The sequence below is a fragment of the Beauveria bassiana genome (assembly GCF_000280675.1).
Source record: "Beauveria bassiana ARSEF 2860 unplaced genomic scaffold BBA_S00008, whole genome shotgun sequence".
Taxonomy (NCBI): domain Eukaryota; kingdom Fungi; phylum Ascomycota; class Sordariomycetes; order Hypocreales; family Cordycipitaceae; genus Beauveria; species Beauveria bassiana.
In genome coordinates, this window is record NW_007930843.1 from 111,598 (window position 1) to 130,015 (window position 18,418).

General features: G+C 52.9%; 3 protein-coding genes across 3 annotated transcripts; 2 read left to right on the plus strand and 1 right to left on the minus strand.

Moving 5' to 3' along the window:
- Nucleotides 1–106: 106 nt before the first annotated feature.
- BBA_03670 (MFS transporter, putative) lies at nucleotides 107–1,686 on the minus strand (the record flags this gene model as incomplete). The annotated part of the gene is made up of 5 exons (XM_008598767.1): nucleotides 107–1,257; nucleotides 1,309–1,368; nucleotides 1,425–1,482; nucleotides 1,528–1,548; nucleotides 1,603–1,686. 5 exons carry the CDS (start codon nucleotides 1,684–1,686, stop codon nucleotides 107–109), a joined length of 1,374 nt encoding a protein of 457 aa, XP_008596989.1.
- A 1,929-nt stretch (nucleotides 1,687–3,615) lies between these two features.
- BBA_03671 (nonribosomal peptide synthase, putative) lies at nucleotides 3,616–15,431 on the plus strand (the record flags this gene model as incomplete). The annotated part of the gene is made up of 2 exons (XM_008598768.1): nucleotides 3,616–8,907; nucleotides 8,961–15,431. The coding sequence occupies 2 exons, from the start codon at nucleotides 3,616–3,618 to the stop codon at nucleotides 15,429–15,431; spliced, it is 11,763 nt and encodes a 3,920-aa protein (XP_008596990.1).
- Nucleotides 15,432–16,119: 688 nt separating this feature from the next.
- Nucleotides 16,120–18,403, plus strand: BBA_03672 (heterokaryon incompatibility protein; the record flags this gene model as incomplete). Its single annotated transcript, XM_008598769.1, has 2 exons — nucleotides 16,120–16,538; nucleotides 16,609–18,403. 2 exons carry the CDS (start codon nucleotides 16,120–16,122, stop codon nucleotides 18,401–18,403), a joined length of 2,214 nt encoding a protein of 737 aa, XP_008596991.1.
- Between the last annotated feature and the right edge of the window lie 15 nt (nucleotides 18,404–18,418).

Below are 18,418 nucleotides of genomic sequence, written 5' to 3' on the forward strand. Positions count from 1 at the left end.
GTACAAAGGAACAATTATTCTTTTGGCATTTCATTTTTTTAAAAATAACGATTGATCAATTTACTAACCATGGCGTGTCCAAGACCAGCGCGCGGCAATATGCCATTCAGCGACGCATTCGTAGCATCACCGCGCCCGTAGCACCATTAGCCAGCGCAAGAACCAAGGTCATTGTCCCCCATCCCGCCACACTTCTCAAATAACCTCCCATCAGTGGCCCTAGCAGCGCACCGACTGCAAATGCGGAATTCACAAGACCATACGCCAATGCCACCGCTCCGCCACTGCCAAAAGCACCAACATCATCCTTTGCCTCATCATCCAAGGTCTCCTGGATGCTCACCAGAATAGGCGGAACGGCAAATGACACACTTAGCCCAAGCAATCCGAGAAGGACGCACAGTACGATCTTTTGCGCCAAGGAATCATGGGTGACGATTCGAAGAGTGCAGAATGACGCACCAGCAGCGACAAACGCTACCGCGGCAATGTATCCACGCTTGTTGGGGTACTTGTCGCAGATGATTCCGGTGACGGGATCAAACACCTGCGTAGCGGAAAGGGGAAGGAAAATGAGGCCCTGGCCCAGCTGACTCCAGGAAAATGTGTCACGCACAAACAGCGGAAGTGCGCTATCAAATGCTGTCAGAGACATCGAGATGACACAGTAAGCCCAGAGACAGATACGGATCCGGGGCATTGAGAGGAGCACAAAGATGGGAGACGACCATTTTTCATCAGCTGCGTCGTCGCAAGGCTCAACAGAAGCCTCACCAGCAATTCCGTAGTTGGGGCGGTCAGACACATTCCCAGATTCCGTTGCTGGAAGCAGCGGCTCAGTAATAGCCTCTTCTCCACCATCTGCCGATCGAATTTGCTTTTTCTCCAGCATTGCCAGCCTCAAGACGGCGTCTACAAAAATCAGAGCAAAGGCAGCGCCAAAGACAGAGTGGTAGCCGCCTGCCTTGTATATGACGCCACCCAGTAGTGGACCTGCAGTCGTCCCAACCATCATGCCCATAGACATGTAGCCAAGAGTCTCTCCGAGGCGCTCTCTGTCAGTCGTGTCTACGAGCAGTGCAAGGCCAACGGTCCAGGTTACCGCCGCAGAGACGCCCATGAGAATGCGGCCGATCACCCACAGCAGTAGTGAGTCGCCGACATAGAGCAGTGCCGTCGATATGACAAGGGCAGGTAAGCCTGCAAGAAGCGGAGTTCGACGCGACTTTATTCGATCGGCTACATGTCCCGTAATTGCTATTAAAGAATCAGCAGAGGTCTCTGGCCAACATCGTTTCAGGCACGTACGGCTCGTAACCAACCAGGCAAACGCTTCAAGCGCCAGTAGAAGCGAGACTAAGCGTTGAACTGCGACGTATCCCATCAGAAAATTGTTAGAAGCAACAATTGAGCTAATCATTTACCGTCTTGGGGATCTGTCCCCACGCGCCGCTCGAGAGCGGTCGGGGTAACGGGTACAATCTGGGCGAGTCAGATTTTGCGCCCAATCGACTTTTGCAAACCTACCAGTCCGTAAAGAAAATTGTCCTAACGTTAGTAGTTAGTGAAAGTTTTCATCAAATTAGATCGATATGACTATACCGTGAAAGCAGCCAGAGCGACGACGGCGGTGATGAATCCCTCCGAAGACCGGAACTCGTACCATGTCGGACGCGAAGAAGGCATGTTCGGAAATGCAGACATTGCCATTTTCAAACAGAAATAATCGACCTCGTCCACTGTTTTGAGCGTCAATTGAGTATTGAAAAAATATGTTTGGGGAGCAGATGATTTACCAAATGGAAAATTACGATATGTGTGTCGATGTTAGGAAGGCTGGAGCTGCGATACAAGGGCACAACCTCTATCGAATCCTGATACACGTTAAATATTATGGACACATGTTCTCCTATTCCACTGTTTGTCAGTCAATTAGGATGGATAGCCAGCTGTTATGCATGTTACAGTTCAGCTCAAAAATTGGCAGCTCGCATATACGACAGTGGCTCGCGCAACTAAGACAGCAGCTCATATATATAACATATTCATTACGGAAAGTAAACAATGGCCCCGCTGGAATGCCTACAAATCGGCACAGCCGAGACAATCATTTCCGCAAAAAGAGAAAAGTTTTACTTCCGTGCTGTCCAGCCCTGTGTCTATACGGATTATGTCGCAACAAGTCCATGTAAGGTCACATCGTTTGATCATCTTTTTTTTTTTCTGGACTTCTTGCTGTAAAATGTGCTAGTTATGTGCTTTTATTTCCTCGCGTTATATTGATCAGCTGCAGATCTCCACTTGCTATGAGTTCATCTGGGTTGCTGATTACATCACAGTTATTGCAAGACATGCATATCAATACTAAGATGCACAGCTCGCGACTTATCCCTTTCGCAGTGTTAATAAAGGAGCAAAGAGGTCACTCAACCCACTTTTCTCAGACTTAGCATGGATACACGCAGCTTACGGCAGCTCTCGCCAGAGATTTCGTAGCGGCGACACTTTTACGCCTCCATCACACCATAATTATATTAACTAAAAGAAATTATTAAATTACCTCGCCTATCAAAGTTTTAGAGCTAGCGAAGTACGCAACTGTGGCTAGCGAAGTACACACCTATAGCTAGCGAAGTACGCACCTATGGCTAGCGAAGTACGCACCTATGGCTAGCGAAGCCCTCTTAAAGCTCGCGATGTTAATAAGCTAAAGCCGGCTATACCTCTTAGAACTGCTAGTACTTATATTATAGTATAATTAGGTAGTCAAATGAAGTACCCGCGGATCAGCGTGGATTGATGAGCTGAAACCCCTGTAAGTTGACCTGCTTACTCCTCTAACACAGCTAATAGGATAGTCTATTCCCTGTTCTTTTATACCAGCCTATAGTACACATCTAGATATAACTTATATAATTAGCTAGTATATAAGGTAAAAGTAACTTTTATACTACTTTTACTCTCTAGTATTATTATCTTATAAGTAGCTAAAATAAAATCTAAAAAGAGAATATATTATATAAACAATAAAAGTAATTATTTACTTTTTTATATCTTATATATTACTTCTCTAAAGAGGGTTGTTTAGCTATAAGTAAGTCATAAGAAGTAAAGATTACCTACTTTTCCTAAAATTCTCAGAATTGAATTAGCTCTTAGCGCCTCCGCTAACTAGATACCGGTATAAAAAACAGGTGTCTTAGTGTAATAAATAATTGAATCCGCGGATAGACATGTGGCACTGACGACGGCCAAGATGCGAGAGCCTCGAGAACTGTGGTAATGTTTTGACTAACACTCATTGTCATTGGATGACCCGTGGCAGTAACCTATGAGTGTTTTATAATATAACATTTTCCTCCTGGGTGATCAATGTCTCAGCAGACGCAGAAGAACCGGTAAGCTCCATCATGGCAGCTCGACGCCACTTATCCGCACATGTATGCGGAATATCCTGTAGTTGACCAGATGAAAGCCGTCACACAGATTCTGCTTGCTATAGCGCCAAGTATATATACCAGGTATACGTCTATTTCACAGAAAGCAACATTGTCAAAAGATCAAACCTGAACAGTGAAAATTAACCCAAGTTTGACTAAAATTTATCCATTCGCCATGCTGCAGACTTCTGTCTCTTCCCATTTCCAGCTTCAAGTTGAGCAGCTTGATCCCGACCTAGCCTGCGAACCAGAGCGTCTTGACTTGCTCCTCCAGAGGGCTTGGGCTATTACCGTTTCGGCATTCAGCTACACGAAGAATGTTGAGTTTCTCTACATTGCTTGTCCGAAGGACGACATTGAGATTGCGCAAAAAATACAGTTCATTGTTGATACTGATCTTCCGGTCAGCGAACTTCAGCCACGGGCGCTGCCAAATGGGGGAAGCGCTCACAGTCTTCTGCATTGCGAGAATATATCTATTCTCCGAAAACATACATCGGCCTTTTCAGTTGAAAATTTCTATCCGTCTGGATCTATTTCATCGTCGTCCGGAGACCTTGTGGCATCTTCTGAGGACGGCTCGTCCTCAGCCGCAGTCAGCCCAGTCTTACCCGGCCTCAGTCGCACCTCGTCGCCAGATTCAAGCTGGTTCCAGAGCACTTCAACCCTTGTTTTCAAAAACGATGAACTTGATCAAGACGCAATGTCGAGTCAAGTATCATGCGCCGATCCATTTGTCGAGTATCACGAGGTAGGCGCGACTGCCATTTTTGAGGGGCTGCACGGCCTTTTACTGAAGTTTAAAATGCCCAATTCACCTGTTGTGCAAAATTCTAGCATACTGGCTACATTTGAGGCAGTGATACACCAGGTGCTTGTATCTCCTGAAATCAAAGTAGGAGAATTGGATCTGTGCAGCGCGGGAGATGTTGCTCAGTTGCGGGGATGGAGCGCGCTCGACGGCCAATTCGACGGCCCGCGGGAGGGCCTATTGGAGTGCATACGGCATCATGCAATGCGACAACCTGGTTCACCTGCCGCAGAATCCTGGGATGGAACAATTTCGTATTCGGAGCTGGAAGACCTGTCGTCGAAGCTGGCAGCCCATTTGATGAATGTGGGCTTTCGAGTAAATGCGGAAACCCCGTGCTATGTGCCGCTTCTATTTGAAAAATCTTATAAAACGGTTGTTTCGGTGATTGCGGTTGTGAAAACAGGCTGCGCATTTGTTTTGCTGGACCCATCACAGCCTCTGAGCCGGCTTCGCTCAGTCTGCGACGAGTTGAACCCGCGAATCATCATTTGCTCTGGTGGCCTGGAAGACGCCGCCGCCGCTCTCGCCCCGATGATGTTGTCTCTGGATGGCGACATTCGTGAAGCAGCATGGGCAAAAACCACTTTGGAAGCTCCGAGTCAGTCGATTGAAGCAAGCGACCGTGCCCTGTACGCCGTCTTCACTTCAGGCTCGACTGGACGGCCAAAGGGCATCACGATAAACCACGACGCATTTCTCTCCTGCGCGCAAGCGTACATCAAAACCGTGGGAATGGACAAGAGCACAAGAACTCTACAGTTTGCATCTTATGCTTTTGATGTCAGCATTTCTGACATGCTCAATTCCCTTCTAGTCGGCGGCTGTCTGTGCATCCCCTCGGATGTTGAGAGGATGCAAGATGTCGCCAAATGCATTCGTCGACTGGAGCCAAATTGGGCAGACCTGACTCCTTCGCTGCTACGTCATTTGTCCCTGGAGGGTTTGCACACAATAAAAACCGTCATTGTCAGCGGCGAAGCTCTTCCTCGCGACGTGGTGGAATCGTGGGCAAATCAGATTCGCCTGATTAACGTGTATGGACCTGCTGAGTGCTCTGTCCAGTCGACCTTGTGCATGAATGTGTCGCCTGATAGACCTTCGAATATTGGCAAGGCCATTGTCGGCGCGACATGGATCGTGGACCCGTCCAATCATGAGAGGCTGAGCCCGATTGGCGCAATTGGAGAGCTTCTCATCGAAGGCCCTCACCTCGGCCGGGGCTACCTGAATGAACTTGTAAAAACACAGAAAGCTTTTATCTGCGCCCCAAAATGGCTAGAGGATATACGACGGGTGGGAGATGATGGGCTTGACCAGAATCGGCATCGGCTTTATTGCACTGGAGATCTTGTCCAGTACGAGGCAGACGGATCTCTTCGCTACGTTGGCCGAAAAGACACACAAATAAAACTTCGCGGTCAGAGGCTTGAGCTGGAAGAGGTGGAACATCATCTACGCAAAACTCTATATGCCTGTACCGACGTTGTCGCTGAAATGGTTGCAATCAGCCACGGACAGTCAATTACCAATACTCTGGTCGCATTTCTCGCTCACGACCAAGAAATGCATGCGACACCAAGCACTGAGTCGCTGCTGAGGACCCCATCAGTTGATGTAACCAATGAAGTTGCGCGTGCTTTGGAAAAGCTTCAGGCTGCCGTGCCCGAATACATGGTCCCGAGTTTGTTCTTGTCAATCACGCATCTACCACTGACGGCTAGTGGCAAAATAGACCGGCGGCGTCTAAGAGAAGAAGTGTCGCGTCTGTCAAGAGAAGAGATGAGAGAGTACATGGTAGTAGCAGCAGATGCCACAGCAGATGGCAATGCAGAACCGTCTGGGTCTAGCACGGCCGTGGATACGATTTCCGAGATATTCGCCGCTATGCTCAACGTCGACAGCGTTAGCTCCTCTGACGATTTTTTCGCGCTCGGTGGTGACTCGATTTCTGCCATGCGAATTGTCTCTCGGTGCAGGCAGGAGGGGCTCGTGCTAGAAACTGGCGATATTCTCAGGCACAGGACTGTCGGCAAGATTGCGACCGTGGCCAAGCCGACAGCCGCGGTGCCCTCGACCACCGCAGAGGACTTGTCGGCAATGGAAAGTGATGTTCTGTTCGACTTGTCGCCAATTCAGCGCATGTTCTTCGCAGATGTCCCGTCTGGCGATAACTATTTTAACCAGAGCTTTTTTGTTGAGATGACTCGGGATATTGACCTTGAGCAAGTCTTTGATGCGTCCAAAGCCCTTGTCCAGCGGCACCCCATGCTGAGAGCCCGTTTCACATGCTCTGCCGACGGTGTTTGGAGGCAAAGAATAAGTAATGACATTGAGGCATCCTTTGTGTGCCAAGAGTTGAAGTTGAACAAGCGACAAGATGTGACGGAAGCAATGAACACTGTCCAAAAAGGATTTGATTTGAAGAAGGGCCCCATCTTCTCGCTCAGCTTAATTCGGATATCCGGAGAGGCGTGCCCATTCCTGTTTATTAACACTCATCATGCGGTAATGGACTTGGTGTCTTACCGCATTGTTCTGGAGGACCTGGAGGAGCATCTGCGCACAGGATCTCTTGCCCTTCAGGAAGCGGCCATCAGTTTTCAGTCGTGGTGTCGTGCCCAGGCCGATTGGTCTCGGCGCCAACTCGAGCCAGAAGTCGTGCTTCCCAGATGTTCGCGGATAAATGCGACCATGACTAATCAGTTCTGGGCCATTGGCCATGACACAAACACGTATGGAAATGCGCATTGCGTTCCTTTGTTGATAGACGAGCATCTCACCAAACAAATATTGACAAGAGCAAACGACGCATTCCGTACCGAGCCTGTCGAATTGCTCAACACGGCGCTGCTACACTCTTTCTTAGCCGTCTTTGCAGAGCGCCATCCTCCTACCATATTCAACGAAGGACACGGCCGAGAACCCTGGGATGCATCCATTGATCTGTCGCGCACTGTAGGTTGGTTTACCACAATCTGGCCAATCCCCGTCGACTTTGACCATGAGCACAAGGGAAATGTTGTGGATTTAGTCCGGCGCGTCAAAGACGCCAGGCGACAGGTGCCTGGAAAAGGCTTGCCATACTTTTCGTCGCGGTATCTGAATGAAAATGGAATCAAGGCTTTCCAAGATGACCAAATGGAAATCGTATTCAACTTTCATGGCAAGTTTCAACAATTTGAACGCAACGATGGCCTGTTTCGGCAGGTGACGTGGGACTACGAGCCCTCGTCAGACTACGGGCCGCAGACGGTGCTACCCGGTATATTTGAAATCACATGTGCCATCATCCATGGTCGTCTAAAGTTTGAATTCATCTACGGAAAACATCTGGCTCATCAAGAGCGTATTCTTCAGTGGATGCAACAATGTCAAAAATCCCTGGAATTAATTGGCGAAGAGCTCTGCCAGCCTTCAGCTATCGCGCCGACACTGGTCGACTTGCCTGGCATGGGGTGGGGTTACGACGACTTGGAGGAGCTTGGAATCGCCTTGAATCATGTAAACCTCTCACTATCAGATGTCGAGGCTGTTTACCCATGTTTGCCAATGCAAGACGGTATTCTTCTAAGCCGCTCCCGGCAGTCTGCACTCTACCAAACCGGCTCCATATTGGAGTTTCGGCATCGCCATGGACGCCGTGTCAGCATCGGCGCCCTTTGTCGGGCGTGGCAGCAGGTAGTCAGTCGGCATGCTGTCTTGCGTACAGTCATGATGCCAGAAAGCTCGTCCAAACGTTCGTTCAATAATGTTGTGCTAAAGGCCGGCGCCCTCCCGCTAGCACTCACTACCACTCCCTTCCAGTCATTTGATCAAGAGGTGGTTGAACGAGAGAGTGTGTTGGCGTATTGCCTGAAATACCGCCGAGGTCTGGCTACAGCGACATGCTCCCCGTATCAAATCACGCTGCTGTTTACGCGAGATGCTCGCTCCGTTTTCTGTGACGTGACGTTCAATCACGCAATTATGGACGGGTGGTCATCGACAGTGGTGGTCAACGACTGGGTAAAAGCGTACGAGTCTGGCCTGTCCGATGATTCCATCACAACATACGGCGACTACGTCTCATTTGCGCTTGAAAGAACCTCAGGTCTAGACTATTGGCGAGAATACATGGCTCAGGCAGAGTGCTGTCTATTTCCGACCCTAATCGACCACGACACAGCTCCCTCTGCCTCTGACGACGTGTACAGGGTTGATGTGAAAATTGACTATTCTGGCGATACTCTGCGAGAGTTTTGCCAAACTCATGCCGTGACTATCGCAAGCCTTTACCACGTCGCTTGGGCGCTGCTGCTGCGAGCTTATACCGGGCGCGACGATGTCTCCTTTGGGTTCCTCACGTCCGGGCGCGATCTGCCTGTTGCTGAGATTGAGAGAACAGTCGGGTTATTTGCCAATCTACTTCCTTGTCGAGTAAAGATGGCGGATACTTTGTCCATGTTGTCGCTTCTCCATGTGGCACAGTCGGATCTCGCGGCTGCCATGTCGCATCAACATACGTCGCTGATGGATATACAAGCTGCGCTGGGGCTGAATGGAGATGCCCTGTTCAACACTGTGGTATCTCTCCAATATCAAGACTCGACGGAAATGAATTCACACAGCAGTGTATTGATCGTCGAAGAACTCGAAGAATTGGACCCGACAGAGGTACGTGGCATTCTCTCACGACCAGAATAACTAATCTGACTCTCTTTTAACAGTATGATCTGGCTCTGAGTGTGTTCCTAAAAGACAATTCACACAAGGCTTACATCTCGTACCGTACAGCGGCAGTGTCACCCTGGAGGGCAAAGAATGTGGCAGACTCCCTCACCCAAATCATATCCCAAATTGTTGCTTCACCCTGGAAAACTGCGCAGGAGATCAGCTGCCTCGGTGACTGGCAACATGCGACTTTACACAACTTCAACCGCATTGCCCCCATCGCTGTGGATGCCTGCGTACACAGCATGATCCAGCAGCAGACTCAAAACAACCCATATGCTCCAGCAGTGAATGCCTGGGATGGCTGTCTGTCGTATCGCCAACTCGACGAGAAATCCTCTGCCGTCGCCAAACATGTCAACGCCATGGGATACGGCGTGGGTGACTGGATCGCGATATATCTCGAAAGATGCGTCTGGGTTCCTGTGGCTATGCTTGGTGTGATGAAGTCGGGTGCCGCATTTGTTCTCTTGGAACCGTCTTTGCCGGATGCGCGACTGCAGAAAATCTGCGACGAAACCAATGCAGTAGCTATCCTTACCTCGATGTCACTGGGCGAAAAAGCACAAAGGATGCACAGCAGATGCATCGAGATTGACAGCAAGAAGACGCAAATGCAGGATACCGGCTACGATACTGTGTTGTTGCCTCAACCAGGTCCGTCGGATCCCATTTACGCCATCTTCACATCGGGCTCTACCGGAAATCCCAAGGGCGTCGTCATCGAACATGGATGTTTTGCCAGCAGCGCCTTTGCCCATGGAGCAGCGGCTGGGTACACTGCCGAGGCGCGAGTTCTGCAGTTCTCGTCGTACGCTTTCGATGCCTGCATGCCAGAGATTCTCACAACATTGGTCTCTGGCGGCTGCGTGTGCATCCCCAGCGAGCACGCCCGATGGAACGACCTGCCTGGTGCCGTAGCCAGGTTGGCAGTGAACCACGTTTTTACCACGCCGTCCATGCTTCGCAGGCTTGACCCATGCAGCTTTCCTGGAGTCAAGACTATTCTCGTCGGCGGCGAGCCACTCTCTGCACAGGATACCCAGCACTGGTTTGGCGCAGCTCGAGTAATCCAGATGTACGGCCCAACAGAATGCTCCGCGTACGCTGCGGCAATCGAGCAGCGCAACGCTTCCAGCGACGTGCGTAACATTGGAACCCTCCTCGGAGGACGGGCGTGGATCGTAGACCAGCAAAACCCGCAGGTATTGGCGCCCATCGGCGCAATAGGTGAGCTCGTAATCGAGGGTCCTATTGTTGGTCGCGGATACTTGAACAACCCGAAAGAGACAGCAAAAGCCTTCATTTCGCCTCCAGAATGGCGTGACGCCTTTCCCTGCCCACCACAAGGACACCTCTATCGCACCGGAGATGTCGCTCAATACACGAAAAGCGGCTCTATCCGGATATTGGGACGAAAAGACACCCAAGTCAAGCTGCGAGGCCAGCGAATCGAGCTCGGGGAGATTCAGCACGCGCTGTACGACGCTCTCCCTGGCTTCCCGCACATGTTTGTCGAGATGCTCAAGTTTGAAGACGACCACTTCCCTGCAATGTTGGTAGCGCTGGTCGGCAAAGAAGGCGACGACAGCAATACAACATTGTCCTCGTCCGATCCCATTCCTGCGTCGCTTTCAATGAATGCTTCTCAGCAAGCCCTATATGACGAGGTAAAGCTAAAGCTATCCCGTCACCTACCTCATTACATGGTACCCAGCTTGTTCTTCACCATCCATAAGCTACCACGTACAGCCGGTGGCAAGGCAGATCGAAAATTACTCCGCACTGAAGCGATGAAGCTGGCGGAGCAACACCACCGGCAATGTCCTTCAAAGCCGACCGTCGCCGTCGCCCAAACGCCACAAGAAAAGCTGATGCTGGCGCTGGTCGGCGAAGCGCTCAGTCGCGCACCAGACAGTCTGCGAATGAGCGACAATTTCTTCCAGATTGGCGGCGATTCTCTGCGCGCAATGAAGCTGGCGCAGTTGGCTCGATCGCGCGACCTTGCTTTAACCGTGCAGGATATCTTCCGCGCGCCCCAACTCTCAACCATGGCAGCACTGGTTCCAAGAGCTGACACGAACCATGATGATCAAAAGGGCAATGTCAACCATGTTCAGCCCACGGCCACTTTGACATGCCCCGCATTCTCTCTGTTGGATCGCGAGAGCGCAAATAATGCCATCAGAGTTGCGATTGAGAAACTAGGTGTTGATTTCATCGACATCCAAGACATATACCCCTGCACTCCACTTCAGCAAGGCATGATATTCTCGACGATGCGCAAGGACAATGCCTATGTGGCGCAAAATGCATTTTCCCTGGCCAAAGACTGCGACTTGGCCAAGTTAGAGGCCGCATGGACCCAAGTGTACGAGGCAAATGCCATCCTGCGAACTCGCATCATCCAAACCGATGCAGGAACTGTGCAGGTTGTGCTGCGTGACCAATTTCAGTTGTCCTCCGGGGATAGCCTAGACGAGTATTTATGTGACGACCAGTGTAGAGCCATGGGCCTGAACGAGCCTCTGCTCCGCGTCGCAGTTATCCCCAGCAAGGCGCAAGAGAGTGCACGCGACGACAGCACGACAGCCTATTTGGTCGTGACGATTCACCACGCCTTGTATGATGGCTGGTCAGAAGCGCTTATTCTGGACCAGCTGGAAGCTGCGTACAGTGGCCAGACACTCCCGCTTCGCCAATACGCACCCTTTGTCAAGCACATACAAGACCAAGCCCATCTTGCCGAGCAATTCTGGAGCAACGAAACCGCAGCGACAGATACGCTCGCTGCTATTTGGCCGCCGACGCCCTCACTAAACTACCAGCCGTCGCCCACTTCGGTTTCACACTGCTTCATGGACTTCACAGCGGGACACACATGTTCGGCATTTACACTAGCGTCGCAGCTGCGACTCGCTTGGGCCATGGTGCTGCATCACTTTACATGCTCAGAAACGGTCTTGTTCGGCGTCATTACCAATGGGAGAAGCGCCACCATGCCGGGAATCGAAGACGTAACCGGACCGACGCTCGCTACTCTGCCCTGCAAAATCAACCTCAAATCTTCCATGACGGTCGAGGCAATCTTGTCCAGTATTCAAGAAACATGCTCGCGGTCGATCCCATACGAGCAGTTTGGGCTACAAAACATCCAGAAGCTCAACAACGAAGCTTGCCATGATTGCAATTTCCAGAGCCTACTCGTCGTCCAGCCAAAGCCCGACTCGAGTACATCCAAGCTCCTGCGACTGATCCAGCCAGAGAGGCATGTAGCCAGCACCAACACCTTTGATACCTACCCCCTGACGCTCCAATGCACCCTTCTGGATACTGGCGTACAAGTTGAAGCAGCATTTGACGCCGAGATCATCACCGAAGCAAGGATGCAGCGGGTGTTGCATCACTTCCAGTACATCTTTGATGAAATCTCACATGATATTTTTCGCCCCGTGGCTGAGATAAGCTCCATCACGTCACGCGATGCAACGATTCTTGCGCAATGGTACACTGAACAACTCAATAATGAGCCGCAAGAGTCTGCCGCGGTACATCAACTGATCGCACGCCACTGCCAGTCCAAGCCAACAGCGGCTGCTATTTACGCATACGACGGCCATTTCTCCTACAGCGACGTCGACTACTTGTCTTCTGCATTGGCGACTCAGCTCATACTGGAAGGCGTCGAAGCAGAGTCCATAGTGCCGGTTTGCATCGAAAAGTCAAAGTGGATAGTGGTGGCAATGCTCGCCGTAATCAAAGCCGGGGCAGCATTCGTTCTCCTGGATCCCTCGACGCAGCCAATGCAACGGATGCAGCTGATTGCCAACCAGGTACAGGCCAAGCTTATCCTCACGTCTGAATCGCTACTATCCACGGCAGAGAAGATTTCAAGCGGCAAGCTAGTACTAGCTTCCAACTCGGCGCAACTCATCAGCCCAGACTCGCCCCGTGTCACTTGTCTCCCAGAAACGACTAACAAGGCGATTTTATACGTCATATTCACATCAGGCTCAACCGGTGCCCCAAAGGGCGTTGTAATCGAACACCATGGATACGTAGCCGGGGCTCTGGCCCGGCAAAAGGTCACTGGCCTCGACGCAGCCTCCCGCGTGCTGCAGTTTTCCTCGTGCACATTCGACACCTTCATCACCGATATCCTCGACACCCTCATCGCCGGCGGTTGCGTCTGTATGCCCTCCGACACCGCGCGGAGCACCAACCTTGGCGCGACCGCCGCCGCCATGGGCGTCACATACGCAGATCTCGTCCCTTCCGTCGCCCGCCTGCTCAGCGCCAAGGACATTCCCTCTCTGAGAACCCTGTGTCTCAGCGGCGAGCCCGTAACGGCGAGCGACGTGGCGTACTGGTCTGACAAGGTGCAGCTGTGCAACCTGTATGGGCCAGCCGAGTGCTCTGCCGTCGCTACGGGCCATGCCTTTTCCAGCACGCGCCAAGAACCACGCAACATCGGCCGTGGGCTCGGCGGCCGATGCTGGGTTGTGAACCCTGCTGATGTCGATCGACTGGTTCCCATCGGAGCCGTCGGCGAGCTTGTTCTCGAGGGTGACATCGTCGGACGTGGATATCTCAGACCCATGGAGGCTCCCTGCAATTTCTTGGACGTTGAGCCTGCCTGGAGGGGACGATTTCCGGGCGGTGCTGACAAGGTGCGCATGTACAAGACTGGTGACCTGGTGCAGTATCAAGAAGACGGAGCGCTGCTGTTCGTCGGCAGAAAGGACAACCAAGTCAAGCTCCACGGCCAGCGCCTCGAACTCGGCGACGTAGAGCACCATCTTCGCCACGCGTTTCCCACAGCACTGGATGCAATCGCCACCATAACCCCTGCCCCGAGTGAGCGACTCGTCGCCTTCATCGTCACCGGCGAGGCAACTACACAGCAAGGAATCTCACACCCAACTTCCACTACCGACAGTCCGACTCAGGAGATCCACATCACATCCACCCCAGAGTTCCGTACCAACATCTCCTCCGCCGAGGCCATCCTCCGTAGCTCGCTCCCCTCGTACATGGTCCCAACCGCTTACCTTCCTCTCCCGCACCCACCCCGCACACCGTCCGGTAAGATCGACCGCAAGCGCCTCCAGCATCTCGCCACGTCCAGCATCCTCCGCGACGGCCTCTCCGCATTTACCGCCCCGCGATCAAACCACAGTGTATCCACCGACGCCGAACAGAAACTCCAAGCCATCTGGGCACAGGTCCTTGGCGTTGAACCCGCGACGATTGGTGCAGAAGATGGCTTCCTCGCGCTAGGAGGCGATTCAATTAGTGCCATGAAGGTGGCTTCGCTGGCGACGAAAAGTGGTCTGCTTCTCTCCATCCCCAAACTTTTCAAGAATGAGTCGCTCCGAAGCCTAACTGCTGCTACGGAATCGCATGAAGCCAGGGCTGGCATCATCTGGGACGACGAGACTACGATTCTCGAGACCATGGAGGCGGCGCCCATTTCCACCACTCCACTCAGCAACCCATCTACTATCGAAGTCATACTCACCGGTGCAACGGGTATCCTAGGGAAACAAGTCCTCCAACAGCTTCTCGCGAGCCCATCCATCGCTAGAATCCACTGCATCGCAGTCCGCCACCCAAAGACCATCCCCAGCCACCCCAAACTCACAATCTACACCGGTGACCTTTCCCACCCGAGCCTCAGCCTCTCCACAGCAGAGGAAGCGGTCCTCTCCCAACACTGCCGCTCCATTATCCACTGCGGTGCCCTCGTGTCCTTTGCCCAGCCATACTCTACAATGCGCGCCGTCAACGTCACATCTACCAAGGTCCTCGCCAGCCTCGCGTTGCGGAACAACATGGCGTTTCACTACATATCCACTGCTGGCGTTGGCCAACATGACGAGAGCGATGCGCCTCTCGAGGAAGCGTCAGCCGCTGGAAACGCGCCGCCCGTGGATGGGCAGGACGGATATACGGCGACCAAGTGGGTGAGTGAAGTCTTTCTCGAGAAAGCACACACCGAATTCGGTCTTGATGTTACCATCCACCGTCCGTCAAACATCCTCTGTGTGGGCGATCCGGGTAAAGACCTCGTCAACAACATACTCGTGTATTCGCGTCACATGGGTGCTGTACCCCGGCTAGATACCTGGTCCGGCTATTTCGACCTCATCCAAGGACACACCATTGCGTCCAACATTGTCAATTCTGTTCTTACCACGCTTGATGAGCCCGCAGTAGTCGGCCGCAGAAGCATGGGCGTGAGATATATACACGAATCCGGCGAGACCATCTTCCCAGTTGCCGATCTGGGTGCACACCTCGCCCAAGATAACCACGAGCCCCTGCAGGCAATTCCTATGCAGGACTGGGTTGAAAGAGCCAGAAGAGAAGGCATGGAGACTATCGTTGGCGATTTCCTTTGTAAAATGGACGAGTCCCGGGAGAAGATTGTGTTGCCACTGATTAAGACGAGCCGGCAGTCATGAGCAAAGACTCCAAATAATCACACCCAAAAGTCCAATTCGTAAAATTATTTCTTGCAAAATACAAATAGAGTCATAGCATACACGGGCCATCCACCCCTTAGATATTCTTATAAAATCCATTCTACCTTTTCTCGACTTATTCACAGTAGTAGTCAGCTACTCACATTAATCCTATGCTTCACCTCAAGCCCCTATCTTCGCTATGCCGCTCGCTAGCCTCCTCATCTCCCGCGACATGCCCAGCGGCGCACTTCTTTTCGTCCTCCGCTCTGTCCCTTCATCCTTAGTTAAGTAACTTATATATAATTAAATATATAATTTAAAACACACTAAATATATATTAAAAATAAGAAAACTTATATATTTTTAAATTAACTTTTAAATTATATTTATATAAAGCTTTTTCTTATTTACTACTTTGTAAGAGTATTAAATAAGGCGTCTTAGAGTTATAATATATTAAATAACATTTTTCTTCTAATTCTTACCTTACTCTAACTAATATTAAGCTTCTTTCGACTATGGTTGAGCTGGTCCCCCCGGCTTATTTAGCGGGTAGAGCTGAAGTGGCTGAGCGCACGATCCCGACCATTCAACGCTCACGCTAAAACACTAGGAAAAAATCAAAAGGAGTCTTGAATGATATTCTTCTTAGATTAGAAACCATGGCTGCAGAGCACTCCTAGACATGGTCACCCAGCCCGCCCCCGTGGACCGGAGCCTCACCGTCCACCGCGAGGCCACGCTGCGACAACTCGCCGAGCACACCGCCCGGCTCCTCGAAGAGGCCCTCGAGACGCCGCGCCCCGACGAGCGCGCCTACGCGGACCTCCTCGCTGCGAGCGTCCGGCGCGTCGCCGACCGCACCTGCTGGATCCTGCGCTCCGCCATCCATCCCAGCGAGCAGACACGCATCCTCGCCGCCGCGACGCCATGGCTGCACGAGATTCGCGTGCGGCTCCAAGAGCGCGCGCGCAGCCGCACCGACGCCGACAATGGCACCACGACCCGGACCGTCATCACCGAGTGGGTGTTTGACGATGCAGAGCTCACGCGCCTCGTGCTGCATGCGGACCGCATCTGCGCCGAGACGGTCGCCATCGACGAGTGAGTATTGTCCCGGGCCCCGTGTAGTATAATTATAGAGCGACTGACGACGTTTTCTCCTCTGCCTAAGCGCTCGTCGCGCGCAAAATCCCGCCAAGGCTCCGCCGATTCTCTATGAGGACAAGCTCGAGGATCTCCGGGACAAGCTCATGCCGGAGCGCTGCCTCGGGCCGTGGATCAAGTTCGACAGCATCCGCCAGTGGCTCGACCACTGCGACGCCCAACACACCGCGCACTGCCAGCTGTCCGAGCAGAGCAAGACCATCTTCGCCCACCACCCCAAATGGCTCGTCGACACTGCGCGACGCTGCCTCGTCGAGGCCACGCCCGGCCAGCGGTACCTGGCGCTCAGCTACGTCTGGGGCCCGCACGCCGCCTTTCAGACGCTGACGAGCAACGTCGAGTCGCTGCAGCGCGACGGCGCCCTCGCTCCCTCGTCGTTGCTTGCCAAAAGGGGCAGTGGGGAGGCTGGCGCGCGTAAGAGTGACAACAAGCTCGCAGGTCTGGAAGCCATAGCCCGCACCGTAGCCGACGTGATTGAATTCGCCGACCGTCTCGACGAGCCGTACCTCTGGGTCGACGCGCTGTGCATTGTGCAAGACGACGACGCCCACAAGCAGGAGCACCTTGCCCGCATGGGCAGCATCTACGCCAACGCCTACGCCACCATCGTCGTTGCTCACGGCGCCGCGCACCACGGCTTGTGCGGCATCCAGGATGTCACGCCCCCGATGCAGCGCGCTCGCGGCGGCGCGCCCTACACGCCGTCGTACGTGCGTCGGCCGGGGTCTCTGGCGGCAGCGGTGCGTCAGCACATGGACGCCATGCAGCGCTCGGCGTGGAATTCGCGCGCGTGGACGTTTCAGGAGCAAATCTTTTCGCGGCGGCTCATTATCCTCAGCGATAGCGAAGTCACCTGGGAGTGCCACTGCAACGTGTGGCTCGAGGGCGTGCGGGCGGTCGAGGCGCAATGTGCGCGCAACACGGCCGTCGTCGCCGAGGGCTTCTCGTTCCACATGGACCCGACGTTTCGTGACTACGAGGCCCACGTGAAGCAGTACAACCGGCGGCGGCTGAGCTATCCGGAGGACGCAATGGACGCGTTTGCGGGCATTCTCACGGTGCTGCAGACTACGTTTCTGGGGGGCTTCGTGTGCTGTCTACCAGTCATGTTCTTTGATACGGCTCTGCTATGGTACAATGAGGGCATGGTGGGTGAGCGCGTGCCGAAGCGTCGGCGCCATGGAGCCGGTATAGCGCCGACGTGGGCGTGGGCCGCATATGACGGCAACATTGCGTTTCCTGACTTCTCCGCGGCCAAGGAAGGAGTGCGGCCGCTCGTACGGTGGAAGTACTGCCGCGGCGATGTGAAACAATGGTCGCCGGTGCTCTCGCTGGAGAAACAGCAGCCTGAGAAAAAGTTCGCCACGGCGGCAGACCTGCAGGCGCTCATGGCAAGCATGAGTCTTGAGAATGACGGCCCAGTGTCTGCAGGCGAGCCCGCATTCCCGGAAGGCACTGGTATCATGCACCACCATCTTCTTCATGCCCGACCAGAACGAGCCGTATTCAACGTCCTGGAGTATTATGGCGACGAGGGCGTTCCGCTGGTAGGCGCTTCCGGAGAGTGTGTGGGAGTGCTCACCCCGTGCAAGAAGCTAGGCAGTCATGCCGTAGATGCCAAGACTGTCATCTCGTGCGAGCTCGTCGCCATCTCAGAGTCATACATCAACAACATGGAGACGTACAATGTGCTCTGGATAGAAAAGAAGGGCGGCGTATACGTGCGCAAGGGCGTGGGTCGCATCCTCAAGTCCGACTGGGTGAGCCAAGCGCCGCAGCTAATGGATCTGCTATTGGCATAGCGGTAGCGGCGATGG